The sequence below is a fragment of the Berghia stephanieae genome, chromosome 1 (assembly GCF_034508935.2).
Source record: "Berghia stephanieae isolate SIO BIC M18660-M18661 chromosome 1, UCSD_Bste_1.3, whole genome shotgun sequence".
Lineage (NCBI taxonomy): Eukaryota > Metazoa > Mollusca > Gastropoda > Nudibranchia > Aeolidiidae > Berghia > Berghia stephanieae.
The window spans coordinates 40,313,807-40,341,306 of record NC_088360.1 but is presented as its reverse complement, the minus strand read 5'-3'; the positions used below and the strand labels follow the sequence as shown (position 1 = coordinate 40,341,306).

General features: G+C 34.9%; 1 protein-coding gene across 1 annotated transcript in view; it reads right to left on the bottom strand.

Moving 5' to 3' along the window:
- Nucleotides 1-11,979: 11,979 nt before the first annotated feature.
- Nucleotides 11,980-27,500, bottom strand: part of LOC144974425 (menin-like) — a 16,135-nt gene continuing 614 nt past the window's right edge. Inside the window, exons 2-6 of the mRNA XM_078917289.1 lie at nt 25,327-25,479; nt 22,663-22,847; nt 20,083-20,123; nt 18,090-18,314; nt 11,980-17,499 (exon numbers count right to left, since the gene is read on the bottom strand). Of these exons, the coding sequence (XP_078773415.1) occupies nt 16,149-17,499; nt 18,090-18,314; nt 20,083-20,123; nt 22,663-22,847; nt 25,327-25,479 (1,955 nt within the window). The 3' untranslated portion in view covers nt 11,980-16,148. The remainder of the gene's footprint in view (nt 17,500-18,089; nt 18,315-20,082; nt 20,124-22,662; nt 22,848-25,326; nt 25,480-27,500) is intronic.

The window sequence follows — 27,500 nt, the reverse complement described above, 5'->3', positions numbered from 1 at the left end:
ATTCCGAGCTCTGGTTCCCGATATTTCAAGGAAAACAATTGTATAAAAGCAGCTCAATTTTAACCTCCATTTAAAAAATAAATCCGTATTTCCTTTAAATGCGACAATTTTTGTAGATATGGGTCTTTTGTTGTTATTGTTTGTTTTGTCTTTTTTTTTTTTTTTTGGTGCGGCTATGTGGTCTTGTGCTATGACACCGGACCGGAAGGTCGGTTCGAGCCTCGCTCAGCGCATAGTTGAGTCCTTGGAAAAGACTCTTTACTCACATTATCTCACCGTACTCAGGTGTAACACGATTACCTTGCCGTTAACAGCGTTGTCTTTGTCCGAAAAAAGTATAATATCGCCTAACAGGCGTCATGTCTCGTCCTACATATCAAGTGTTGCTGTGGCCAGGGACCCCTTGCAAAGCGCTTTGAGCACGTTTAGTGGATATTGCGCTATATAAAAGCTATTTTTTTTTAATTGCTTGTTTTGTTTTTCGAGTTTTTTCTTTGTTCTGTCTGTTCGTTTTGTTTGTTTTTGTTTTTTTTTAATATTCATTTATTGAAATATCCTCTGATTCATAAATTAATAGTTGACAAAATTATAATGACTTCAATTCGTAGAAGACGGATTTATTAGTTACAATATTATGTCAACCTGTTCTACAGATTTTTATCAAAATCAGCCAATCAATCATCTCTATTGAGGAAATAACCATATTAGGCCTACTTCTTTCTTGGAATCCAACCCGGATAGTTTCCTTGTCGTTCTCAGACATTCATAGATTGACATTGACAAGTACCTGGCCGTTAACAGCGTTGTCTCTGTCGAAGTAAAATTTGTAATATCGCCTAATAGGCGTCATGTTTCGTTCGACATGCGACCCTTTGTAAAGCGCTTTGAGCAATTTTAGTGGATATTGCGCTATATTAAAAAAGCTCAGCTCATATCATATTATTGTCTGTTAACAATCTGGAATGAAATGAGTAGAAAAGTGCCATCAGAAGACAATAGAGAATACTTAAGTTTGAGATCACCTGAAAGTCTCATCCAGACACCAGCACAGGATCCCACCAAAATGAATACACTCAAATGTGTACAGATTATATCCAAAAAGCAAAACAAAACTAACAATACACGAGAGAGATGATTAACAAAGAGAAAAATCATAACCCAAAACTAATACTCTCCAATAAAGTCCTGAAATTATGACAAAGAAATAGAAACTTTATTTACACCAACTAAACGGAGTCTTGGTCAACAAAACGATGATGGAGGTGACACTAACAAAATGGCGACTAATGAATTTACAATGATTTAAAAAAAACAATCAAAAATTTAAAAGTTTGTTCTTATAATATTTCAACAACAATATAGATAATGATGACGACGACGATGATGATGAAGATGACGAGGATGGTGATGATGATGTTGATGACAACGACGACGACGATGATGATGGTGGCAGTAGTAGTGTTAACAAAAATGATGATGACATACGACGGTGGCGTTATATTAAAACAAACAAAAAATTAAAACAGCGAAAATTCTAATTTAAATAAAGTCATTTGATTCATGATTCAAAACTACAACAAATAACAAGACTGAAATATAAATTACAATATTAGAAACCCCGACTTTTACCTCACCCCCACCCACCCATACACCCCCTTTGGTGTAAATACTGCAATATTATTAAAGAAAGAAATGTATTACGTTAAAATTAGATTGGTATCATTTCAATTCTTTACCTTATTGACCCCTTTGGAAAAAAAAGCAAGAAAAACAAAACAAATCAAAACAAAGACAAAAAAAATTAAGATTTCATTCAGTTCTTTTTTCCAAATCGAAATTTTTTTTTAAATTCATTAAATAAACTCTTACATGAATCTTCGAATAAAGATAGAAAAGTGAAATCTTTATAACTTGTTTTGGTTTTTAAGGTTTTTATGGCGCTTGCATCTCATAAAGGTCATATCAGCGCCAGTAAAAAGGAAAAAAAGTAGATAGTGAAAAGATTCTAGACAACTAAAGCACCCAAGAAAGGGTAAGACAAAGGGGAATTGGTTCAAATAGGAAACAGATGTAGATTCCAAGAGCACACGATCAAAGTAGTTAGTTTGAGATCAACTAAAAGCCTCATCCAGACCCAAGCACAGGTTCCCACTAAGCTTTTCTTTGTAAGGGTTTTACGGCGTTTGCAACACATTTAGGTCATATCAGCGCCAGTAAAAAGGAAGAAAATGGGATAGTAAAAAGTAATAGAATTATAATTAAAGCATCAAAAAATGAGGCAGACAAAGGGGACTTGGTTAAATAGGGAACAGATGTAGATTTAAAGAGCACACTATCAGTGTACTTAGTTTGAGATCACTAAATGTCTTATCCAGACACAAACACAGGTCCCCGCCAAGAGGAAAACACTTAATTGTTTACAAATCATAAATATGTAAAAGGAAAAATAATACAGTACATAACAGAGAGATGATTTACAAGGAAAAAATATCATCTCCCAAAACTAACTATACATTTGACTGCTTCCCTACCAGCCAATGTATCCGGCCGGCCAGGGTCAGGACAAAACCAAGTAATCTCATTCCAAGACAAAGACAGAAAGCAATTGGAAAACAGATTAGGTTTGTTTTATGTTTTTAAGGGTTTTACGGCGCTTGCAACACATTTAGGTTATATCAGCGCCAGTAAAAAGGAAGAAAATTGGATAGTAAAAAGTTATAGAATTACAATTAAAGCACCCAAGAGAAAGTAAGACAAAGGGGAACTGGGAACAAATAGGGATCAGATGTAGATTCCAAGACCACACCACCAATGTACTTAGTTTGAGATCACCTACAGTCTCATCCGGACACAAGCACAAAATCCAACAAAGAGGAATACAATCAAATGCTTCCAAATAACAAATATAATAATACATAACAGAGAGATGATTTACAAGGAAAAAAAATATCATCTCCCAAAACAATAACAATGCATTTGACTTTTTCCCTCTCAGCTAGGACTCCGGCAGGGCCAGGACAAAACCAAGTAATCTCATTCCAAGACAAAGACAGAAAGCATGTTGGAAAACAGATATAAGGGGATAGAATACACAGTATGTACCCCCCTGCCCACAATGGGAGGTCATGAACCCCACCCAGATTCCCACTATGAGGCATTAGATGGTTACAAATCATATATAATATGCAAACATAACATAATACAGAGCATAACGAATTTATAAGACAAAAAAATATCATCTCCCAAAACTCGAACTATACATTTGACTGTTTCTCATCCTGCTAGGGTATCTGGCAAGGGCCGGGACAAAACCAAGTAATCTCATCCCAAGACAAACACTGAATGCATGTTGGAAAACAAGGGGATAGAGGAGTACTGTAAGTGCCTCCCTGCCCACTACGGGAGGTAAGGAACTCTACCCAGCTATATAAATTTAAAACCCCGTTCGCGTGAAGTAAAGGGTTAACGGGTAAACATAGAGGGTGCTCTATAAGAGTATGGAGGTATATTGTATTTAATAACACATGTTCATCATAACCAATGAAAAATAAGTTATGCTTCGAACAGTTCCATATTAACTGGGTTCTGGTAATTACATAATCAGAGGTGATTTATTCATAAGGAATGAAAAAGGGGGACTGTTCTCAAAAACACTTAGATTTAAATCCGACTGTTTCCTTCTTGATAAAAGAATCCAGTTAAGGCTTTAAAAAAAAAAAAAACAACAAAAAACGCAAGACGCTTGTTGTTTGTTTTTGTTTTTAAGGGTTTTACGGCGCTTGCAACACATCTAGGTAATATCAACGCCGGTAAAAAGGAAGAAAATGGGATAGTAAAAAGTTCTAGAATTACAAAAATCTCATTCTAAGACAATGACAGGAAACAATTGGAAAAAGGGTATGGGGGGATAGAAGACTCAGCATGTACCTCCCTGCCCACTATGGGAGGTAAGGATCCCCACCCAGGGAGGTCAGGAACCCCACCCAGGCATTAAGCTTGAATCCTGGCCATAGACAGAGAGCACGCTTTCGGGCCCAAAACCCTTCTTCGGCCAACAACAAAAAGCAATGAAATCATACGTTTGTTTTTGTTTTTAAGGGTTTTACGGCTCTTGTTTGCGACACATTTAGGTCACATCAGGTGAAAATGGAAGAAATAAATGGGATAATAAATAAAGCTATAGATTTACAATTGAAAGCACACGAGAAAAAGTAAGACAAGGGGGAATTGGTTCAAAGAGGGAACAGATGTAGATTCCAAGAGCACACTATCATAATGCAGTGCATAACGGAGGAATGAAAAGGGGGATCTGCTCTCAAAAAAACACTCGAGATAAATCCAACTGTTTCCTTCTTGATAAAAGATTCCACAGGTCATTTTGTTTTTTTACGGCGCTCGCAACACATTAAGGTCATATCAGCGCCAGTAAAAAGGGACAAAATGGGATAGCAAAAAGTTCTAGAATTACAATTAAAGCACTCAAGAAAAGGTAAGACAAAGGGGAATTGGTTCAAATAGGAAACGGGTAAAGATTCCAAAAGCACACAAAAGGACGTTTTCAGGCCAACTGTTTTCCAGAGTACTGCACTTAACAGATTAAAAGAATCCATATTTCATTTCTGAATAACAAAAAAATGGCGATGATTAATATATATGCAATGATCAGCATGGAAAATTATCACAGAATCTTTACGTGTTTTTTTTCTTTAACAAACCTGATAAAACTATCTAGGATTTATAATAAAGTTGTTTTTAAATAATTAACATTTAAGATACACATTTATTTTAAATTAAAGTCATATGCATGTAAGTAAAATAATTTTGTGAATTGAAATAATCTTACACCAGAGTAACTGGAAACAGATTCGAATAAAAACAATTAAAATAAAAGCAAGAACAATGTCTTCCGCAGAAATAGTTTTTCTCTTCCCCCCCCCCCCCCCTTTTTTTTTTTAAAAATAATTATTTGCTTTTAGTCAGCTGACAATAAGTCAAGCAAAAGTGAGAGACAATTGAAACTAATTCCTGTGCCAAGTAAAAAAGACAATCCCTAGAGCACTTTTATAGGCCTGAAGATGACGTTTAAATGTGAGATTTTGCATGACAAAATCTATATAATGGGCTCAAATCGCTGAGGTCCGAAACCAAAAACAATACATACAGCGTCAATGAGAGAATGCGAGTAAAGAGCCTTTTCCAAGGACTCAACATTGCGCTGACCACAGCCAGTCTCAAGCGGATCTAGTAGTCCGAAGGCAAATGTCACTAAAAACGTAACTTTAACCTGTTTTTATGTTTGATTATTATTTTTAAGTATTTCAAAGTGCCTGGTGCTACTTTTTGGTTTGGTTTGGTCTTTAAGGGTTTTGGGGAAAAAACAGACCCCACCCAAAAATTTTAACCTAAAATTTTGTAAAGACAGATTCTCATAAAGATATTTTTCCTTGCAAGGAAGGTCAAATAAAATAAATTGTAAAAGGAGTTGACAAAACATTGACTTTTATTTTTTTTTTTTTTATCCTTTTGTCAGTGTATAAAACAATATTCATGTATAATCAACACATCAAAGACGAATAAAAATGAAAGCATTGAAGAAAACAACAAACAACATCATTCATAATCTAACAATATAACCATAACAATGATATAATAATATAAAGAGTCAGAGTCATTTGCTATGCCAATGCAATGCGATGTTCAATGTAAATAAAACAACTTGTGGTTGCCTGATATGATGTGCAAGATATATTCCATATGAATCAATTCCAGACATTAAAATATATACATATTTTTCTAAAATGACACATCTTCACCCGGTGATCTGATTAACTTAATAAATACGTTTGTTTGTAGAAAGTGGCTGCATTATTTTTTGGTCATATCAATATCAATGCTAATAATCTATTTGGTTCTTTTTAGGAGTTTTGTTTTTATGTTTTTAAGGATTTTACGACGCTTGAAACACATTTAGGTCATATCAGCGCCAGTAAAAAGGAATAAAATTGGATAGTAAAGACATTCTAGATGTACAATTACAAGTACTTGAGGAAAAAGTAAGACAAGGGGGAAATTGTTCAAATAGGGAATTCAGATTCCAACAGCACACTATCAGTGTTCTTAGTTTGAGATCACCTAAAAGTCTCATCCAGACACAAGCACAGGATCGACACTAAAGGAAAACATTCAAATCTTTACAATATATATTCAAAACAACAAACATATCAGTACATAGCAGAGAGATGATATTACAAGGAATAAAACACCTTCTCCCAAAACTAATACTGAACATTTGACTGCTTCCCTCTCAAAGATTCCGACAAGGAAACGGATAAAACAAATAATCTCATTCCAAGACAAAGACAGAGAGCAAGTTGGAAAACAGATTTAATGGGATATATAAGTTAAAAGACACAGTAAGTACCTCCCTGCCTACAATGGGAAGACAAAAGACTCGACCCAGATTTCAGCAACTGTCCCTATGAAGAAGTTGCAAAGGTTACCAGTCAGAAATAGAATTCAACATAATCTTCTGAACTTATATTATGATACTGCTCTTACTTTATAAGACTTTAAAATGAATAACATTATGCGGTTTTGATAAAAACATCTATCAATTACATCGAGTCGAAGCTAAGCCAAAAAATAAAATCGAAAAAATCGGACGGTTTAAACTTACATAGCAAATGTATCAACAAGTCAAGTGTTAATTTTAAACAAAATGAAGTGCTTTCACAAGCACAAAAATACTGCTAAACCCCTGTATATATTTCATGACTAACCATCATCATTGCTTATCACTAACTTAATGACAATGCCCGACTATATTATGATAAAACTGTTTTACAACCTAACATATGACTTGATCCCCAAAAATGACGACATTACTCTGGGATTTTAATGTAATCCAGTTACACAAATTCTTATTATGATAAACAACTTTTGCTCCCAACAAAAGCTGCAATCTTAAATCGATATTTCCAAGCCAAAGGAAGTCCATAAAGGAACTGTTATTTGATGTCATAAAACTATTTTTTTCTAGTTCAAATGGGGGTTAAAAATTTAGCCACAGACCAGAACAAGCAAAAATTGGGATAGTCATGGGAAGAATATCCTAATTTGAAGAAGAAAATATCAGTATCTACCAACCATGGCCATGGTACCAACCCAAAATGCACAAGATTTACTCTTATTTATAGTGGAATCCACATACAAATAATTTCTGCAAAAAGTCAACACCCCTTGTTGGCATCAAATTTTCTGTTATTCAATCTGTGTTCCATTAATAATAGAGGCTTAGAGGCAACCAGTGTTTCTCGTCCGGCCATGTTGACCTTATCAGGGTTCAACAGTATATTATGAGTTATACTTTAGATTTAGATTGCTTTATATAAAATTCAATTCCATTATACCCATTTCAGAGAAAAAAAATACAATACACATGTATCTTTTATCACCTTCTCTACACAATTTTGATCCAAAATCTGTATCGGAAAGAAAAAAAAAAAATTCTGAATAAATTTGGTCTCTAAAATATCTAGAGATATACCAATTTCATCTGTACAAATGGCAGGTTTGTAGCCACAACCTTTAATTAAAATTTTAATGGGAAATTTTCAAAGAAGATTACGGTGGCAAAAGCCTGATTTAGTAAATTTTAAGTACTAATACCAATACCAAAAAAAAATAAAAAATGGGCTAATGATTTCTATATATTACGAATCAGACTAACCTGAATACATTTATAAACACTAAAGACTATCGTATCAAAATCACCAGAGTTCTGGTATTAACAAGTCTAAAGAGAAAGTTAAAGCTTTGACTATTTCAATCTTGGAATTATGAAGCTTTAAAAAAATCATATATCGTATTCAGGTACAACAAAATCAGATATGTGTTTTAAAAAAAAAAATGTTAAACACACGAGTCTATCAGCACATACCTGCCTACCAGAAAATTTTAATATCAGTAACCAAAACAAAATTAATCAGTTTTGTTTGTTTGTTTTTAAGGGTTTGTTTTGTTGTTTTAAAGGGTTTTACGGCACTTGCAACACATTTAGGTTATATCAGCGCCAGTAAAAAGGAAGAAAATGGGATAGTAAAAAGTTCTAGAATTACAAATAAAGCACCCAAGAAAAAGTAAGACATAGGGGAACTGGGAACAAATAGGGATCAGATGTAGATTCCAAGACCACACCGCCAATGTACTTAGTTTGAGACTACCTATAAGTCTCATCCGGACACAAGCACAAAATCCAACAAATAGAAATACACTCAAATGCTTACATTATAAATTCAAAATAACAAATATAATAATACATAACAGAGAGATGATTTACAAGGAAAAAAATATCTCCCAAAACAATAACTATGCATTTGACTGTTTCCCTCCCAGCTAGGACTCCGGCCAGGGCCAGGACAAAACCAAGTAATATCATTCTAAGACAAAGACAGAAAGCATGTTTTTGTTTTTGTTTTTAAGGGTTTTACGGCGCTTGCAACACATTTAGGTTATATCAGCGCCAGTAAAAAGGAAGAAAATGGGATAGTGAAAAGTTCTAGAATTACAATTAAAGCACCCAAGAAAAAGTAAGACAAAGGGGAACGGAGAACAAATAGGGATCAGATGTAGATTCCAAGAACATACCACCAATGTACTTAGTTTGAAATCACCTACAAGTCTCATCCAGACACTAGCACAAATCCCAACAAAGAGGAACACACTCAAATGCTTACATTATACATTCAAAATAAAAATAATAATACATAACAGAGAGATGATTTACAAGGAAAAAAATATCATCTCCCAAAACAATAATTATGCATTTGACTGTTTCCCTCCCAGCTTGGACTCCGGCCAGTGCCAGGACAAAACCAAGTAATCTCATTCCGAGACAAAGACAGAAAGCATGTTGGAAAACAGATATAAGGGGATAGAAGACACAGTATATACCTCCCTGCCCACTATGGGAGAATTAATCAGTAATAAATTATAAAATTTCAAATATTCTAAACCAAACAAAAAATACAAGAGGGCATAGAGGTTTTATCGTGGCGCGCAAGTGATCTGTTTGCTTTTATTGAGAGCTACCATTAGGAGTCAATGAGTTGACATGAATGGCCATGGGATAACTTAAGATAAAAAAAAAATTTTCTCTAAATCTGTGGCCATATAGCTGTGAAATCAAAATCTGTAATATTTCTTTCAACTTCCATAAGTCTGTAATTGTCACCAAATTTCCGAAACAATTATGGACAATCCATAAAAGTAGGTCGGTAGGTATATCAAAATGCATAAGAATTATTCAATGAAATGACAGGCCTTTGAACAAGACAGTTTAGTACTGAAGAAACTGTCATTAATTAAAAACACTACATTAAAATGAATTGATTGGTATCAATGAGCAACCAATTATAAAGTAACCAGCATATCTCGTTAAATACATTGACTTATACTTCACAAACTGTTTACGATACTTTGAGCTATAGACAACAAAAACATTACTATGCCAAAGATTGGGTTAGATAATTGAAAGTACTTTGACAAGCAACCTGCCCAAAATGTAGAAAGCATTTGTTACTGTCCAATTTACATTACAGAAACCGGGACTCGGCCATAGCTCTGATTGACTTCAATTACTATATTTTCTTTTGTTTTTAAGAGTTTTACGCTGGGTGGGGTTCCTGACCTCCCATAGCGGGCAGGGAGGCACTTACTATGTCTAAGATCCCCTTATATCTGTTTTCCAACAAGCTTTCTGTCTTTGTCTTGGAATGAGATTACTTGGTTTTGTCCTGGCCCTGGCTGGGAGGGAAACAGTCAAGTGCATAGCTATTGTTTTGGGGAGATGATATTGTTTTCCTTGTAAATCATCTCTCTGTTATGTATCATTGTATTTATTGTTTTGAATATATAATGTAAGCATTTGAGTGTATTCTTTTTTGTTGGATTCTGTGCTTGTGTCCGGATGAGATTTTTAGGTGATCTCAAACTAAGTACATTGATGGTATGCTCTTGGATTCTACATCTTATCCCTATTTGTTCCCAGTTCCCCTTTGTCTTACTTTCTTTTGCGTACTTTAATTGTAATTCTACAACTTTTTACTATCCAATTTTCTTCCTTTTTACTGGCACTGATATAACCTAAATGTGTTGCAAGCGCAGCAAAACCCCTAAAAACAAAACAAGGGTTTTGCAGCTGTTGCAACACATTTAGGTCATATCAGCACCAGTAAAAAGGAAGAAAATTGGATAGTGAAAAGATTCTAGATGTACAATTAAAAGGACTTAAGGACAAAGTAAGACAAAGGGGAATGATTCAAATAGGGAACAGATATAGATTCCAAGAGCACACCACACTATAAATGTACTTAATTTGAGATCACCCAGTCACCAGCATATTTTTTTTTTTAAAGGGTTTTACGGCGCTTGCAACACATTTAGGTTATATCAGCGCCAGTAAAAAGGAAGAAAATGGGATAGTAAAAAGTTCTAGAATTACAATTAAAGCACCCAAGAAAAAGTAAGACATAGGGGAACTGGGAACAAATAGGGATCAGATGTAGATTCCAAGAGCATACCACCAATGCATTTAGTTTGAGATCACCTATAAGTCTCATCCAGACACAAGCACAAAATCCAACAAAGTGGAACACACTCAAATGCTTGAGAGATGATTAACAAGGAAAAAAATATCATCTCCCAAAACAATAACTATGCATTTGACTGTTTCCCTCCCAGCTAGGACTCCGGCCAGGGTCGGGACAAAACCGAGCAATCTCACTCCAATACAAATACAGGAAGCATGTTAGAAAACATATAAGGGGTTAGAAAACACAGTAAGTGCCACCCTGCCCACTAAGGGAGGGCAGGAACCCCACCCAGAATTACTTTATTTACTTGGGATCCCAATAGCTCAGTTGGTAGAGCACACTCACTTCAAACACAAAGGGATTGCCAGCTGAAGTCTGAAGTGAGATTTTCTTCCTGACCTCCCTGTCCATCCAGCAGTGATTGGGTAGCTGGGTCTGTTAGATTTGGCAAAAAGTATTTTGCAATAGACTAGCATCCTACCCAAAGGATAGCAAGCAATTAGTACTGTATGCATGGGTGCCAGCAGGAAGAAGTGCTGATACCTGAAACTAAAATCTCGACACTTTGCCAAACCTGAAAATGTTCCTACTGAAATGCGGCCTAAACTTTACTCTTATTTCATCACCGTCTTTATACCATTATTAAATGATTACACAGCAAAGAGAGTTCAGGTTTCACGAATCTACCTCCATACACTGAAAAGGTGGCTGAATCACGTTTTCGAATTTTTACCGATGCTATTAGGTTATTTTACTCAAAACACTGTAACCGGAGGTATTTGACTTAAAGATATCGCGAAACCGGAATTCCGGCATGAACCGGAAAACTGGCACCCATGACTCTATGATTCATGCTATAGAAGCCTGGATAAACCGCAGTTCTATGAACTCAGTGGTACTGGAGAAATACAACTATATTTACTCACATTAAAAGTTACAGAAAAGCCCTGACAGAAATAAACCTAATTGGAACTCAAACAATACCAAGCAATATGAAGCTAGGTGAACAGGTAGAAGTGATTTCTTCACATTAATTACGTTACATTTGACAATTACATATATCTAAGTTAGCTCAGTTGGTCGAGCATTTGCTTCACAATCAAAGGGGCCGAGATAAATCCTGGGTGCAGTCGAGATTTTTTTTTGACCTCCTGGCAACCCAGTAATGATTGGGTCTGTTAGATCTGGCGGGAAGTACTTTGCGCTAGACTAGCGTCCTATCCAAAGGGTAGCAAGCAATTGCTATCGTCGGTTTCACACTTTAGAAACCGGGATAAACTCCAGATCTATGGGATCTGAAGGATTACTTTCATCTAATTTAACTGTTGGTTTTTGAGAGAAAAACCATCCTATGTAAATCAGTTTTAATCGACACAAAGGCAAAGTATCGCAAGCATGTTAAACAATTTAACAGCAATGGGTTGAAGTAAATTATCAACAAATACATTCAAGTGTGGCATGATAATATTATAAACAATGAACAGCAACAGAATATGTGAATATAGCACAACTTGTCCCGTATGGAATGTTGAAAACATACAAAATATGATAGAAATTCATGAATACCTCGAGTGATTAGAGAACCACATTGACTACCGGGTGAGTGACATCAATTAATTGTATCGTTATATTTCAACAAAAACATTATATCAATAAAGGTAATAATATCATCCTGAACAATCAAATTAAGTTAAGAGACCTATCATTGATCAATATTAGCAGTATAGCCTTGATTAACAAGTTTTTTTTTAGTTGTTTCTTTTTTATTTATTTATCTTTTTTCTAAAGGGATTTTACAGTGCTTAAGAAATTTCTACATCATTTCAACGAATGGAAAAAAGGAAGATGATAAACAAAATGGAGTTTACAAGCACCAAAGAAGCAAGCCTCCCACAGTAAGCGACCTCCCTGCTCAATATGAGAGGTAAGTACCTTTAAAAAGAGTAAGATGGTAGAATTAATAAAAGTAAACAATTCAAGAAATGTATTATTGTACCTAGTCTGAGGCGTGGAGAGATAAAGTATAATTGCAGATGCCAGATTTTGTTTTAACCAGTCAATCCAAGAGTAAAGTATTACCCATGTTTTATCTCTTAACCAGATAACCGTTGTACTCTGGAGAAACGTGCATGAAAAAATTTGGCCAGAAAGCTCGTCTTTCAAATAAATATTGATTTAAATGACCTTCGTCATGGCAAAAACTCTCAAACCTGCAAATTCGCCCAGATTTTAGAGTTTTTAAACAAAATGAGGGTCATTTAAATTGATCAATATTTGAAGGACGAGTTTTCTGGCCAAATTTTTTGAATACAATTTTTTCTAGAGTACAACAGTTAACTGGTTAGTACAATTAATGTGTGGCTCAAGATCAATCTTTTTTTAAAATCATAACAGTAAAACAACATTCATAAGTCAGATAAAAATTCATCAACATAAAACATGCAGAGATTCTGATCCATCTTTTGTCATCATAATACATTTTTTTAAAAACGTTTTACGAAAATTTGCAACATTATAACATCTTTAACAGTAAAAAAAAAAAGAGAAAAAAAAGGGCAATAAACAATATCAAGAATGTTTTAATATCTGTACAATTTTAAAATTTCTAGTAAAATTAAAACAAACTATATATTATGTCTATAATAATACTATTTGTCTGATAGTATTCTGCTATAATAACTCAAAGAGTATATCGCCCTCCTGTTTACCTAGAGTATAAATAGAGCTCTGGATTTCTAACGAAACCTTTTTAAAGAAGAATCTTTCAACGCCATAACAAATATCATTTTCAAATTAAAAAATTTTTAAAAAGCAAAAAAATTATAAAAATGTCTCAACAACAAAATTGCTTCAATTGCAAAATAAGTCGAATGTTTCCCCTCATTTGTCCATTCGTAAAGTTCTATATTTTTTTATAACAACAGTCAAAGGAAATAAGAAGCTTCAGTTCAATAGACGAAGATCTTTTGTTTTTGTTTTTAAGGGTTTTACAGCGCTTGCGACACAATTAGGTTATTTCAGCACCAGTGAAAGGCAGAAAATGGGAAAGTCAAAAAGTTATAGTTTTATAATTGAAAGCACACCAGAAAAAGTAAGTCAAAGGGGCGGGAAAGGTTCAAATAGGGAACAGATGTAGATTCAAAAAATACACTATCATTGAACATAGTCTGAGATCACCAAATAGTCTCACCCAGACAAGCACAGGGCCCCACTACGAGGAATAAACCAGGATATTTTTTTTTTTTTATGCAACAGTACATAACAGAGAGATGATTTACAAGGAAAAAAATATCTTCTCCAAAACTATAGCTATACATACTGTTTCCCTCCCAGTCAAGGACTCCAGCCAGGGCTAGGACAAAACCAAGAAATCCCATTCCAAGACCAAGACAAATAGGGGATAGAAGACAAAGCGTGACTTCCTGCCCAACACGGGAGGTCAAAGACCCCACCCAGATAAATGAAGACAGATAACGTGTTCATTGAATGAAAACTTCCATTTCATTTTACCAATGCTATCTGTTTCTTTGAACTTCAAGGAGCAACATTCACACGTCTTGCGTTAATGGCCATTTTGTTTAAATTAAAATCCAACACTGTCTGAATACCTGTAAATAAGTAATAAACTACTTCTGCTATTTTAGTATTGTCAGATTAGTTTCCACTTGTAAATAGATATTTTTTACCGTTTATTCCCACTTACGCTTGCCATTTTCTCAGTGCCTAAGGTTAGAACGCATACAACATATGTGGACAGTTAAGTATATTTAGAGTAAAAACCTGCAACAAACGTAGGTCAACGGCGCCTGCGAAAAGACAAAGGGGGAATAATTACAAATAGGATAGATCCCAGGACCAATCTACTGCATCCTGCCTAAGGTCATTTCTTAAATCTTCATAAACGATGACCTGGGATCCTTGATAAATGAGAAATGCTTGGAAAGTTCCTAATAACGATACAAAATCACCAGAAAAAAGATGAACAGAAAGAGAAATGATCTTCTCTCACTTTCATCTGATTATTTACCTCATAGAGCTTTTCCAATCAAGACTTCGGCAAAACCAAGTACTGTCATTCCAGAAAAGGGACTGAAGATAGCTGTACATGAGTGAATACACACATCCAGTCCTGTGTCCCAAAAAGGTTATGGAACTTCCTCATTCCCCCCACCTCAACAGTTATGTGAATTCACTCGCCAATTAGGAATCATTTCTGATATAGAGCCATAATTTAACACCATCCCACGCCACACAAATGTTGCGTCTATCATCAGTATCGAAGCTACAACAGTATGGATTGGAATAGATTACAGGGAGAGAATACCCTACAAGTAGCCCAAACCATGACCCACCAATCAATATCTCGCAAATACCACATCAACAAATGCTATCATACAATGACAAACTGAATTTTTAAAAATTCAGTTTGGCACAAAAAATGTTTTACTTCAATTGCTTGAAGTCTCAGGTAAAAGACATCTTTAGCAATCTTAATTTATTGACCTATGCTGATGGTGACAAAAAGTGAAAAAAAAAGAGGAAAATGTTGTCCTATTATTACTGCACTGACACTTTTAGAGAAATTAGGATGATAGATCATCATTGAAACTCTGGCTAAACTTATGGAAAGTGGGAAACTGTATCAATTTGCTCTGCCACACATCAAGTCTCTTACTGGGAGTACATTTGATTAGAAGGTTATATAATTTTTTCTTTTTAAATAGGATTTCCGTAGATCAGAGGAAAACCATTAGCACTGATTGATACATAAATTGAAAGTCTCCTAGGCCAGTAAAAAGAAGATGATAGGAGAAAAGTTGTGGATCTAAAGTTTAAAGCGTAACAGAAAAAGGAACTATTTCAAAAAAGACGAGTCCATGAGCAATCTATCAATGTGCTTATTTTGAACATTATCTAAAAGTCCTATCCAGGCGCAAGCAGAGGATATTTTCTAGAAAGGGTATGCTCAAATGTTTAAAAAGAACTATATATTCAAAACTAGAATAGCACATAAAAAAGATGATTTACAAGGAAAAATAATTTCACTGCTCAAAAAAGGATCTAAACATTTAACTCCCTCCCTCTCAGCTAAAGACCAATACAGCAATAGTGTCCCAACCCAGTTTGCTGTGTCTTTTTTACATTGCATTCACACTTAGCACCCATATATCCAGAAAAAAACCATTGTTTATCTTTTGAAAAGAAAACAAAAGTGATTTTAGTAAAATCAACTCTTTCAAAAAAACTCACAAAAAAAAACGCGAGAAAAGGGGACAAAAAAACTTTCTGAAAGGGATATTTTAAAAAATAAAAATAAAAAATAAAAACCTGTCGTGAGCGCAAAAAGACAAGAGAGAGATTTGATTTCGAAGATAAAAAATTTCAATTGATAATATTCCAAATGAAAGTTCATACTATTAAAAACAGCAATAGAATATTTCAACATATTGATATAACAAGTACTTGTCATTTTGAAATATAACAATTCATTCAAGTACGAAGATAAATTCAACACAAGAGACAAATTTTAAAATAACAATGTCAACAAGTTAATAATTACATAATTTCTCTACGAGGTCGCTTCCTTACTGACCCTGAAGGTTCACAAACATCCAAAAACCTGGAATCTTTGACATGAACCTGAGACTGAGCAGTGAGTTGAAGTTTGATGGCGCTGGCATTGAGCTTGGCTGATGTGAACATTTTTTTCATGACTCTCATCTTTTCACTCTTCAGTTCAACTTGCACGGGTACCAGCATTGCCAAAAGTTCAGAGGTCGGGGAAGGAGACGGAGACGGGGCGGGCATGGCATGCATTGTGTTGTCCGATCGTTTCATGGCCAACATCATGTCGGCCGGGCTTTCTGCTTTGAGCATTGAATCCATCGTTAACCCAATAAAAGCAGTCCCGTTTGATTTGGAGCTGAGAAATTCGTCAACGTCCAAGCGAGAGTCAGTGCTAGGACAGGTTGCCGCTGTGCCAGGATCTTCTGGCGTTGTTGAAAACGGAACGGTGGCTGGTGATGTTGACGAAAATGGTTCCCCGGCACCGAGAAGATATTCTTTGTTAAGAATGTTCTGACTGCACTGTTGTGCCAGAGCTGTGATGTTTGGATTAGGAACAGACGAATTACCACTGTCAATTCCTTGTTGCTGACCTACTTTAGATGCGAGTTGTTCTATTGTGGATTTTATTTTATTTTCCGACACATCATTGTCATTTTGTTTTTCTTTATTAATTTGATCAATTACAGATGAAGACATCATCCCTTTGGTAGTTGTTGACCCTCGTCTTCTCTGACCTTTCCTTCCCCTGGCCGTGACCCTGTGACCTGCACTAGCCGGCCCAGAGGGAGGGGTCAGCATGCTGCTCTCTTTGTTAATATTTTTAATTTCATCAACAACAATCTTCAAAGGATCGCTGAATTTCTTATCTTGATTGGACGACGACTGTTGTAACTGTTGACCTTTTATAGCCTCCACACCATTGCTCCCTTCTTCCATCTTATTCTCAGTCTTTTCCTCTTTCTCTTTCTTTTTTGTTTTCTCCCCATTTCCCTCTTCATCATCATCATCATCGTCATCATCATCTTCATCCTCGTCCTCATCCTTACCCACATCAACCTTAGATCTGGCTCGTGGGTCAAATTTGTTGAGAGAGAAAGTCAAATGCTGTGCCCAACCAACATGTAGCACAGGTGTGGAACTCCCTTCCTCCCATTCACAAATACCGTCGTAGAATCGGAGTATGTCTCCATAAACTTCAGGGCTGTAGAGAATGTTTAGCTGGGAATTGTAAGACATAATAGGTTCCATGGCAACAGTTTTGACAATGTTTGGAATAAGTTCGTTGGCAATCTCCAAAAACTCTTTATAGATTTCTTCATCCTCTCTTGTGTAGTTGAATCTAATGGAGAACAAAGACATGACATCAAGATTAATTACAGTCATTTTTTCTAATTAACCATTATTCATCTTTTTGCGGAAATATTTTACTATCTAAGGCTGTGAACTTAGATCACCTAATGTTATATACTCTTCTTTTCTTTGCATCTCTAAACCATAATTAATTCATTTAAGAAATTACGCCCTACCCATCACCCTGGCATTCCATTAAGGAAAATAGACAATCCATCGAACAAACATCAAATTGGGGTTAATAATCTTGTCCAGGAAAAAAAAAAAAAAAAAAGAACGTGCCTGAACCAGGCTAGAACCCAAGACCTTCTGGATCACAGAGCAATGCTTTAGCCACTCTACCATCTCACCTCCAATCGATCTAAACAATATCAAACTCGCTCTGTAGATATTTATTTCTTCTACTCATCATTTCTAAAACAAATAATCGCACTTTTCTCATAATACTTTTCTCAAAGTAACTAAAAATTGTAAATTAAGATGATAAAACCTGACTTAGCTTATGTATTTTAATATCAATACGTATTCTCAATGAAACAAAATCTTTTAACCTTCCATATACAAAAACTAATTCCTTACTTTCTTATGGCAGCTCCTGCCTCAGCCCAACATTTGATAGCCTCCTTGTACCGTTTCTTCCGATACAGGTATCCACCCATGTAGGTGTAAGGGTAGACATGATGGTTGTTGTAATATTTGATGCTTGACTTGATGGCCTCCCGAAAGATGGCTAGAGGTGGTGGTCTATCAGGGGTTGGGGAAATCTCCTCCAAGTCACCCAGATTACCTAGAGCCATTGGGTACCTAAGAGGTCATGAAAGCAAAATGAAAAATACAACTAAATAATTGAATGTATGCTTTAAGTCTCCTCTCTTATCTAATCTGCCACAGCCAATGAACAATTAGGATCAAGAACTACTCACAGAAGAGAAAGGTAACACAGAAGCGAAAGGTAACTAACCAACAATATTTGTCTTTACTTCCCTTACGCACTAACTGTAAGAAAGATACTGATTCATGAATAAATTTAAGGACAAACCACATCAAAATTTGAGAAAACAGCCAGAGATGTTGATCAATTAAGTTTCATTTCCCAATAAATTCCAAAAAAGTTGATTCTCAAACAACAATTACCTCCCTTGTACATCTGAAGTTTTTTGTTGTTTTTTTAAATATTGATTTGAGTTTCGGGTTGAATGGCCCATTGTCAAAGATGGTGATTAATTCTTCCATAACTTACGAAACTGCAGAACAAATAATGGAAGCAAGAAAATGATATGAAAACTGCTTAAGCATAAAATACTTTAACATGAAATAATTTATATAAAACCTTAATGAATTTGAAAAATGACAGTGATAACTGCAAAACTTGAAATAGTCGCATCCTTGAATATACAATATGCTAGTCCTTGATTTGATATTAACAATATAATAAAAAAAAAGACAAATACAAGTTATCTTATTTTATAATTTGGTGACACTAAGGTTCCAAAACCACTGGATCAAACATCACCAATTTTGAAATGTTTACAACTGAAATGAAGATGGTTTGCATATATTATGAGATTATTTTATCGAAAAAATCAAACTTGGTTCATCAAATCCTATCAAAAAGAGGCGCCATCATTTTTATCACGTGGGTTGTGTGTCAATCTTCTGGTTAGTGAGTATGACAATTATGTGGCAGTTATTGAATCAAAAACATTTAGTGGTTCCTCTCATTATAAAATCTGCAGTGATGGGCAATCCGCATTTTGCAGATAAAGCTGTTGAACTTGAACTTGAATTACTTTGAATACAATCAATTTCTTAAAATTTATATAAACCATTTTCCACTCTTAACATTGGGAAATATTTCTATGATAAGTGAGCAAAATATATAATATTAAATGCAGAAAATATCTCTCCGTGCCCAAAAAAGAAGCTCTGTGAAGTTCTCTTACGAAGTCGAAAAACGTATTGTCTATTAAGACAATCAAAATTGAGTTCAAATTTCATCCAACCCTTGAATCATAAATTTTGAGTTTATCGACTTTTAATCACGTTCATTGAGCGGACAGCTATGCTTGTAAGATATATACAAACAATAGTCATTGACTACACCCAACAAAACAACCCAATCACAGCACAAAAACTTCCAGCCATTGTTGTGAGACCAAATGGTAAGGAGAAAACAGCACATTACTCTTTTAAAATATGTTGGTCTTGAATTCAGAGAAACAATAAAAATACCACATATATGCATCAGTTTTTTGGTATCAAAAATAATAGCATAAAAAATCTTGTAGACTTTCTGACAAGTGACCACATATTTTCAAACATCTAAAGTCGAACAAGAGATGACATTAAATTTTTCTATTAATGTGGATATAATCTTAACATTTGACTTTTAAAGGTGAATTATCATTGATCAAAAGTGACGTGCTAGAGTTTCAGTCTCAGATTTTTAACTTTAAACAAATGAGTATATATATGAATCTTGCACTATCCATTTACCATGCTGTGAAAATGGTTCTAATAGAGGAAAAATTGTTGCTTTGATGAATAAGGAGTCCTTTATATTCTAACTTACTTTGTCAATTTTCCTTTGTCATGAAGCAACCATAGCAATTCCTGTCAAGAGAAGAAAATAAAGAGATTTAATAAAGTTGTTTGATGAGTTGCATAAATCAGATTATTCAGTTCAAGATCAATTAATTCACACCATGAAAATATGGACCATAATAATTCAGGAATAAACAGTTATTATATAAAACATTGTTGTGCTTTCAAATGGAGAGGGGGAAAAAAAGGTCATTAAGAATTTTAAATTTTAAATTGTGATCTGCCCCTCACGACACATTCAGACTAGAAATCAACATATGAGTAATGACCGATTCACTAAGAGATGATGATGTTCAAATATTTTTAAAAGTGGATCAAAATTGGAACAACTGCATTAAAAACTTTTTTTATCATTTTACTTCTCCGATATTGAAAATTAATTGTGGACCCAGATTTTCTTTCTCATTTGTTAAATTTTTAAATCCTACTTTCAAAACACAGTAACTGTGGAATTTCTATTAACCAGTGATGATAATGGCGATTTGTCAAAAATGAGGAAAATTGATCATCCATTGGTCAAACTCAAACAAAATCAAACATAAAATATCATAGTTTCGTAAATTATATTACTACTTCTTGTGTACATCCATTCTTAATTGTAGAGATATGACGTACTTTCAGGTATGTTAAGTTTTAAGGAATTGTCCTTTCCTTAAAATGATTTAAAGGCCTTCCTTACATTCAAGAGATTTAAAATTAACTTTCAGTCAAAAGGCCTGAAAGTATTTTTTTTACTTGTTTTATCTTTGTTACTGTAGACCAGTGGTTATAATAGTTCTTATAACATAAGACTCCAAGTATCTTTAATAACTTGAAATTGTAAAACATTGTAAAAACAAAGGTAAAAAGAGTCAACTAAGTTGAGCACCCCTTATAATTGTAATAAATTAATATCATCTCTATATAACCCGATGGCATTTATAAAGAATATGAAGATTGATAGAAGAATGGTTTAGAGAGATATATGGATAGGGGTAAGATAGAGATAAACAGAAGAGAGAGAGGGAGATGGAAAGAAAGTGAGAGAAAAAAAAAGACAAAAAAAAAGAGAGAGAGAGAGAGAGAGAGAGAAAGAGAGAGAGAGAGAGAGAGAGAGAGAGAGAGAGAGAGAGAGAGAGAGAGAGAGAGAGAGAAGTAGTCTAATTTATGGGTGTTTATTCTGATAAGGGGGAAGTTATAATAATTTTCTTTTAAACACACCTATAACAACTGTACCACAGTCCACTCCGGATAATCGCAACACACCTTGTGTGCGATTAACCGAAGTTGCAATTAATCAAAGTTGAGTCTCCTGCCTAGAATTGCAACATTTTTTCCCTGAGTTTTCACGTGTTGGGACTATCCATGACTGCGGTATCTTTGGTCGATTCAGATTAAATGATGGTCAATGTTTTCACTTACACCTGTAAGTCTTATAGCAATTTTGATTTGACCACTAGTCAGTTTCATACATATATTATGGTAAACTCAAAACAATGTTGTAAACATTGTACTTACTACACCACAGACTGAGCAATTTGATTGAAACAAAAAGCATTTGGCAGCCTTGTATAGTAGCAGTGATAAGAGACAATAAGCTCTTAACAAACCCATTGGTCACAATGCACAGTTGTCAATCCCAAAACAATATCGCTCAGTCTCTCCATACAACTGTCATTGTCTACCTGTTGCCTAGACTATGCCCAGCCCCCTCGCCTCCTATCTAATGGTCATAGATGACCTCACAAACACATGCTACAATACCCCGCCCTCATTTGTGTCTAATAGAGTGGTGATACACTACTGTAGCATTAAACCCAGCCCACTTTCAATTCTTAAACCTGTCATGATTTCATACTTGAAATTTAACTATGAGATTTTCTTTGATTAAAATTCTTGAATTTGCCACCATTTGAGGTTGAATTTTGTTGCGATTAAGCGAAGTTTGCTGCAATTAACCAGTAACTTGTATTTAGAATTAATTCCATTTCTTGGGAAATGTTGCGATCATCCGGAGTGAACAGTACAAGTCTTGCCTGACAAGTTCAAGTAAAGTCTAGACTCATTTACCCCATCCCCCACCCCCTTCCTTTTTGACAATCAATGACGTCTGGAACCAGTTTGTCGAGACAGACACAATAAAAATAGAAGTGTCACCAAAATTCATGCAACTAAGCAAAGGGGTCAAAATATGACACAAGATATGATGGTGATTTTTTCAGAGGAAAATGTTTGACAGGGCAAAATCAATGGAAAATTTCAAAGAAAATCCAAAAATCCAGGAATTCCGTGGATCCGGAAAAGATTATCATCACTGATTAACATAGATCAAAATTTCAAAATCAAATTATAATTTCTGTTTGACTGAAACATCCACATTTCAGACTTTCCTTTTGAACTTTGCTTACATATTCTGAATCTTGGTTATGTTTAGAGTTTTGCAAAAGCAGTCCATCAATCAAAAGTGACAAGTCTCCGCTTCAAAACAGATTTCTCAACTCCATTGTTATTTCTGGTCTGTCTATTTTGTCAATCCTCAGTTCTTAAACACTAGAAGAAATTCATTTACCTGCTGCAGAGCACCCATCTCAATACTGTCCATGGTAAGGTTGATGGACGGATTGGCAGCAGACACCATTGCTGCCACTTCCATATCTCTGTCACAAATGACTGCGTGGCCATTCAAGTATAACCAAGACTTCTCTGCCACTGACAAGGTTATGGATTGGCCCCTCTTGTCCTCGTTACCTTTGCCTGATGATCATAAATAAATAAAAAAAATCAATTAAAAGTTCAAGATGATTCATTTTATTTCCATTAATTGATCAAATCACTATGTGTCATTCATAGCTCTGTTTCAAATGATCACTGCTGTTTGAACCCATTCTGAGCAGGTCACTATGTTCCTTGTGATTAATCAATTAATGAAGTTGAAAATGATAAGCCCACGAAATTTGCAGGACAATGATCTGCTTTATGGAGACAGAAGGATAGACTAAATTGCCATTCATATATACTGGGAAAATATTCACTCTTTTCCAATATATTGAAAGCAAACATTGATATTAGAGTCAGTACTGGTAAAAGTTCCACCGCACAGGTTGGACTAATAATCAATTTAACTCTTTTGACTGTTTTCACTAATTTCACAACTACCCTCCAGTGTATTTCAATGCTTTTCATTGTTTCTGCTTTATGAGTTTCAACTGCTGTCAACAATAGGTTCCCTATTCTCGTCTAAGAGAACAGAACAGAATTACTCATTGAGGAGATTGGCTATTTTTTGTTGCATCTTAGTGAAGTTCCATATTCAGTTCTAAACTCAATCATATAATAATTTGCTTTGGCCTTTAGATTCGGATTTGACATAAAGGAATATATCTTTATATTATGGTTATCATTTTAAAGATATATTTCATATTCATATGCATGGCCCCTCCTTCACTTTGTCAATGACTCTTCTTTGCATTTCGGATCGCCCAATATTTCTTTTAGTTTCTGTTTTTTTATGGAGATATAAACAAAAGGAGTAAATGTGACTCATTTGAAAGGGGACAGCAAAAAGTAAACAACATTTCAGCCTTTGGCCTTCCTCAGGTTACATGCAGATAATGATGAGAAAGAGAAAAATATATTTTTAAAAATTTTCTCTTCTTTCCTATTTTCTCTTTCTCGTCATTATCTTATTTACTATTTTATTGGCTCATTTAAGCACCTATAACTTTTGTTTTTATTTTTTTCTAATTCTCTTTTTAATTGTCCATTTATTCAAGGTTTATTCCAATGTCTAAAGAGATGGTCACCAGTAATGACATTTTTGTTGATATAAATTAATACAGTTTTGATATTCTACCATATCAATTACACAATGAGTTGCTGTATTCCAGAAAAAAAGATGTCAGAAAATTTTCTACACATACGCTCAATGACAGATATATCGACATCGTATGACCAGCGGAAAGATGTCAACAGAGGAAGTAAATCTGGAGGATTTGGGCGCCCTACTTAAATGAAAAGACGTTTCAATTAATTATATTTTATGTTATTGTGGTCAGTTTCTGAAGGCCAGGAATCATTTCATAGACCCTCAGCACTGGTAATGACGTCAAATAAGGTAGTGCCCCCAGGATGTTGTTATGCAAAGCAGCATAGGGTCCTGATAGCTGCTATGGTATAGTAGCATGTATGGAATTTGGCTCCAATGGTTGTGTCTCCTCATCTGACTTTGCATGCAATGATCTCGTCACATCGACAACAATGCTGTCAGCTTCACCGCTAACTACAAGGTTCTGATCAATGACGATGTAGTCTACAGACACTGTGCCAAGTGGAATGATGGTCTGAGACACTAAAAAAGGTTTTAAAACTCTTGGCATTGTGGCTTGCATTGTCATTGGCTGTTGTCTTTTACCTCACACCCGGAAATATGGTTTGTTCTGTTTTATTAATACTAATTGTTAAAATTTATGATAAAATAAAAGAACTGTATTTACATATGACTTTGATCACATGCCAATATATCTGCTCAGCACTACATCTCTCAGTTCAGTTTGTTGATTTTATGTTTAATAGGTCTAATAGTAAAAGTGGAAGTGACTTTTGTTTTTGCTGATGATGCAAATTGCCTATCTTGGTCTTGAAGTCCTTGTGCTTCCTGGCATTCTTCCAGCAAGTCTGGTCCATGAGTCAAATATGGATCTAAGATTTCTGGGCTTTTGGTTGATGTTTTGATTATGTGTCCCATGTGATTGGCAGTTTCCCATCCAACATTTTTGTTCAACCTTGAGATTTCTAAATGGTGACAAATAAAGATACTGGAAGAAATTTAAAAAATAATTTTAAAATGAGCTTTTATATAGTACAATATCCACTAAACATGATCAAAGCACTTTAAAAGGGGTCCATGGCCAACAGCAACACTTAACATGTAGGACAGGACAAAACGCCTGATAGGCGGTAATACATTTTTTCGGACAGAGACAACGCTGTCAACGACCAGCTGCTCATTTTATAGCTTAGGAGAATGTGAGTAAAGAGCCTTTTCCAAGGACTCAACTATGCATAGAGGGAGGCTCGAAGCCAGAAACTCCCGATCTGAAAGTGAGTCTCTTACCACTAGACACCATAGTCGCACATCACATACTGTTTATCATTCCAATATTCAGACAGGAATTATTCTATCCATGTGAATTTCAAAAATAATATTTAATAATAGCAAGAAACAAAATCTTACCATGCCAAGTGACCTCAGCTGTGTCTGTTCCATCTTCACCGAACACAACCCATGCATGGTCTTCTGACAGAGCAAGATGGATATCAGAGCAACCCAGTACCTGTGCAGCTGCAACAACACCAAATGCCACACCGAAGCAGTCCAGTTTATTTCCTATGTGAGAAATTAAAAATAATGTAATCAAATGCCTTACCAGACCTGCCTACTTGAAAATCTAAAAATTCGCAGATTTTTGGAGATAAAAATAGTAGTTGCTTTAGTGTTGCTTTAGTCAGCTTTATAAACAAACAATTTACCAGCACACGGATCCAATAACACTTCAAAATCATTGAAATATGTAGTCTGGCATTAATTTTCATTTTCAATAAGTTTTAAAGACTTAGAGATGCTCCTGAAGTTCTGAAATTGAAGTCAAAATGTCTAAATTCTATTATGAATTATTTGTAGTAGAAGGCAGGCCTGCCTTATTAAGTGAGACCAAATGTCGTTCGAGAAGAATGTGAAGAATGTGATAATAAGCTGCTAGAAGCTGTGGACTGTAAAAAGTAATAAACAAAAAAGAATATAACAGCTTTTAAAAAGAACAAAATACCAAACACGGAACGTTTTGAGCTTAAAACCCATCTTCAGCCAACAACAAAAAATAAAAACAAATACATTACTGTTTTTAGTAATGTATTTATGTTTTCAATGGATTTTGTTGTTTGCTGAAGAAGTGTTTTGAGCCTGACAGGTTCTGTGTTTGGTATTTTGTTCTTTTTTAAAGTAGAGTCAATAAAATTGTGCCACATGTGCTCCAAGATTGTTCGTTTTATGCCACGGATACAAACAGATGCTAGTCTCGATACACAGATATAATTATGAAACTCTATGGAAATGCTGATGACATCCTGAGGACTGTGGAATCCATTAAACACATTAATTATGAATGTAGTACCAGGACATCATATAATGACCATTCTTTGAGTTCTAGTATAAATACTTTTAAAAATTATTCAGAGACAGGTTTAATTTTCTTTCTTCTTCTTGTGTGTAATGAATATTACATTCTTCTTTTGTCAGCAAATTGTTGAGACGTGGAATAGCCTGCCTGAAAAACTAGTTATATCGCCAAGCATAAACAGCTTTAAAAGTCAAATTGACAGTTTCCTGCACGATCTAAAATACAGTACTGATTTCCCATTGAAGCCAGCCTTTCGACCTCCACAAGATGGTGGAGACCGATCCAAAGATCATCAACGGGCCACCGGCCCTCTGCGATGAACTCATACTCATGTTCATAATTAATGGATAGAATATAGCTTTTGCTCTGACTTTAAAATAAGTGATGAGCAGAACATTTTTAAGTTATTAAATGCTTGTGAGACTATGTCTTTTGTGACACAACAAAGCTTTGCAAAGCGCATAAACAAACAACTGTGCAATACAACTGCATACTGAGGTATGCTTGTCTGGCATGATAAGCATGGTTGCTTGTTCAAAGAAGATAATGGATGAATAGAAATCTCTTCAATGCGTTATCCATGTCAGTACAAGTTTGTGTCATTTTTGCCATGTTGGTACAGTATGTGTCATTTCTGTGTATGCTATAGGAAAGATTCAATGATTCAGATTCAACAATGTGGGACAGCTTCCTGTTTCAGGACAATCAATATCATTTTAAAAACTATTATCTGCTGTGGAAATAAATAGAAATTAGGACAACAGGATCTTTTCACAAATAAAAACATATTACAGTAACTTAATCAATCCCTCAAAAATATTGGCATCTAATCAAAACTCATCTAAAAACTTAAAATATTTAATGAATTTAATGTCACAATTTCGCACTTGAAAACGGCATTGCCAGTTTTCTGGAAATAACATATTCATGTACAATAGTACAGTTTTCTTGTTCCAGGTCAACAACAAAACTAAAGACTAAAAGAGTGAAAAAGATGGATACATTATTATAATCAACGTTCACATTACCGACGTAGAGTTATCCCATACGAAGATTCAATTTATTACAACTAACTGACTTTCATTCAGCAACTCACCAATATTATGTGTGTAAGCCACACAATAATATACACTGACCAGAGTACTATTTTTATGGACCTCAAAATGTTTTCTGACCGAGAATGCAGTGGGCGTTTCATATTCATGCCATTCATCCAACTGTTTGGCTCACT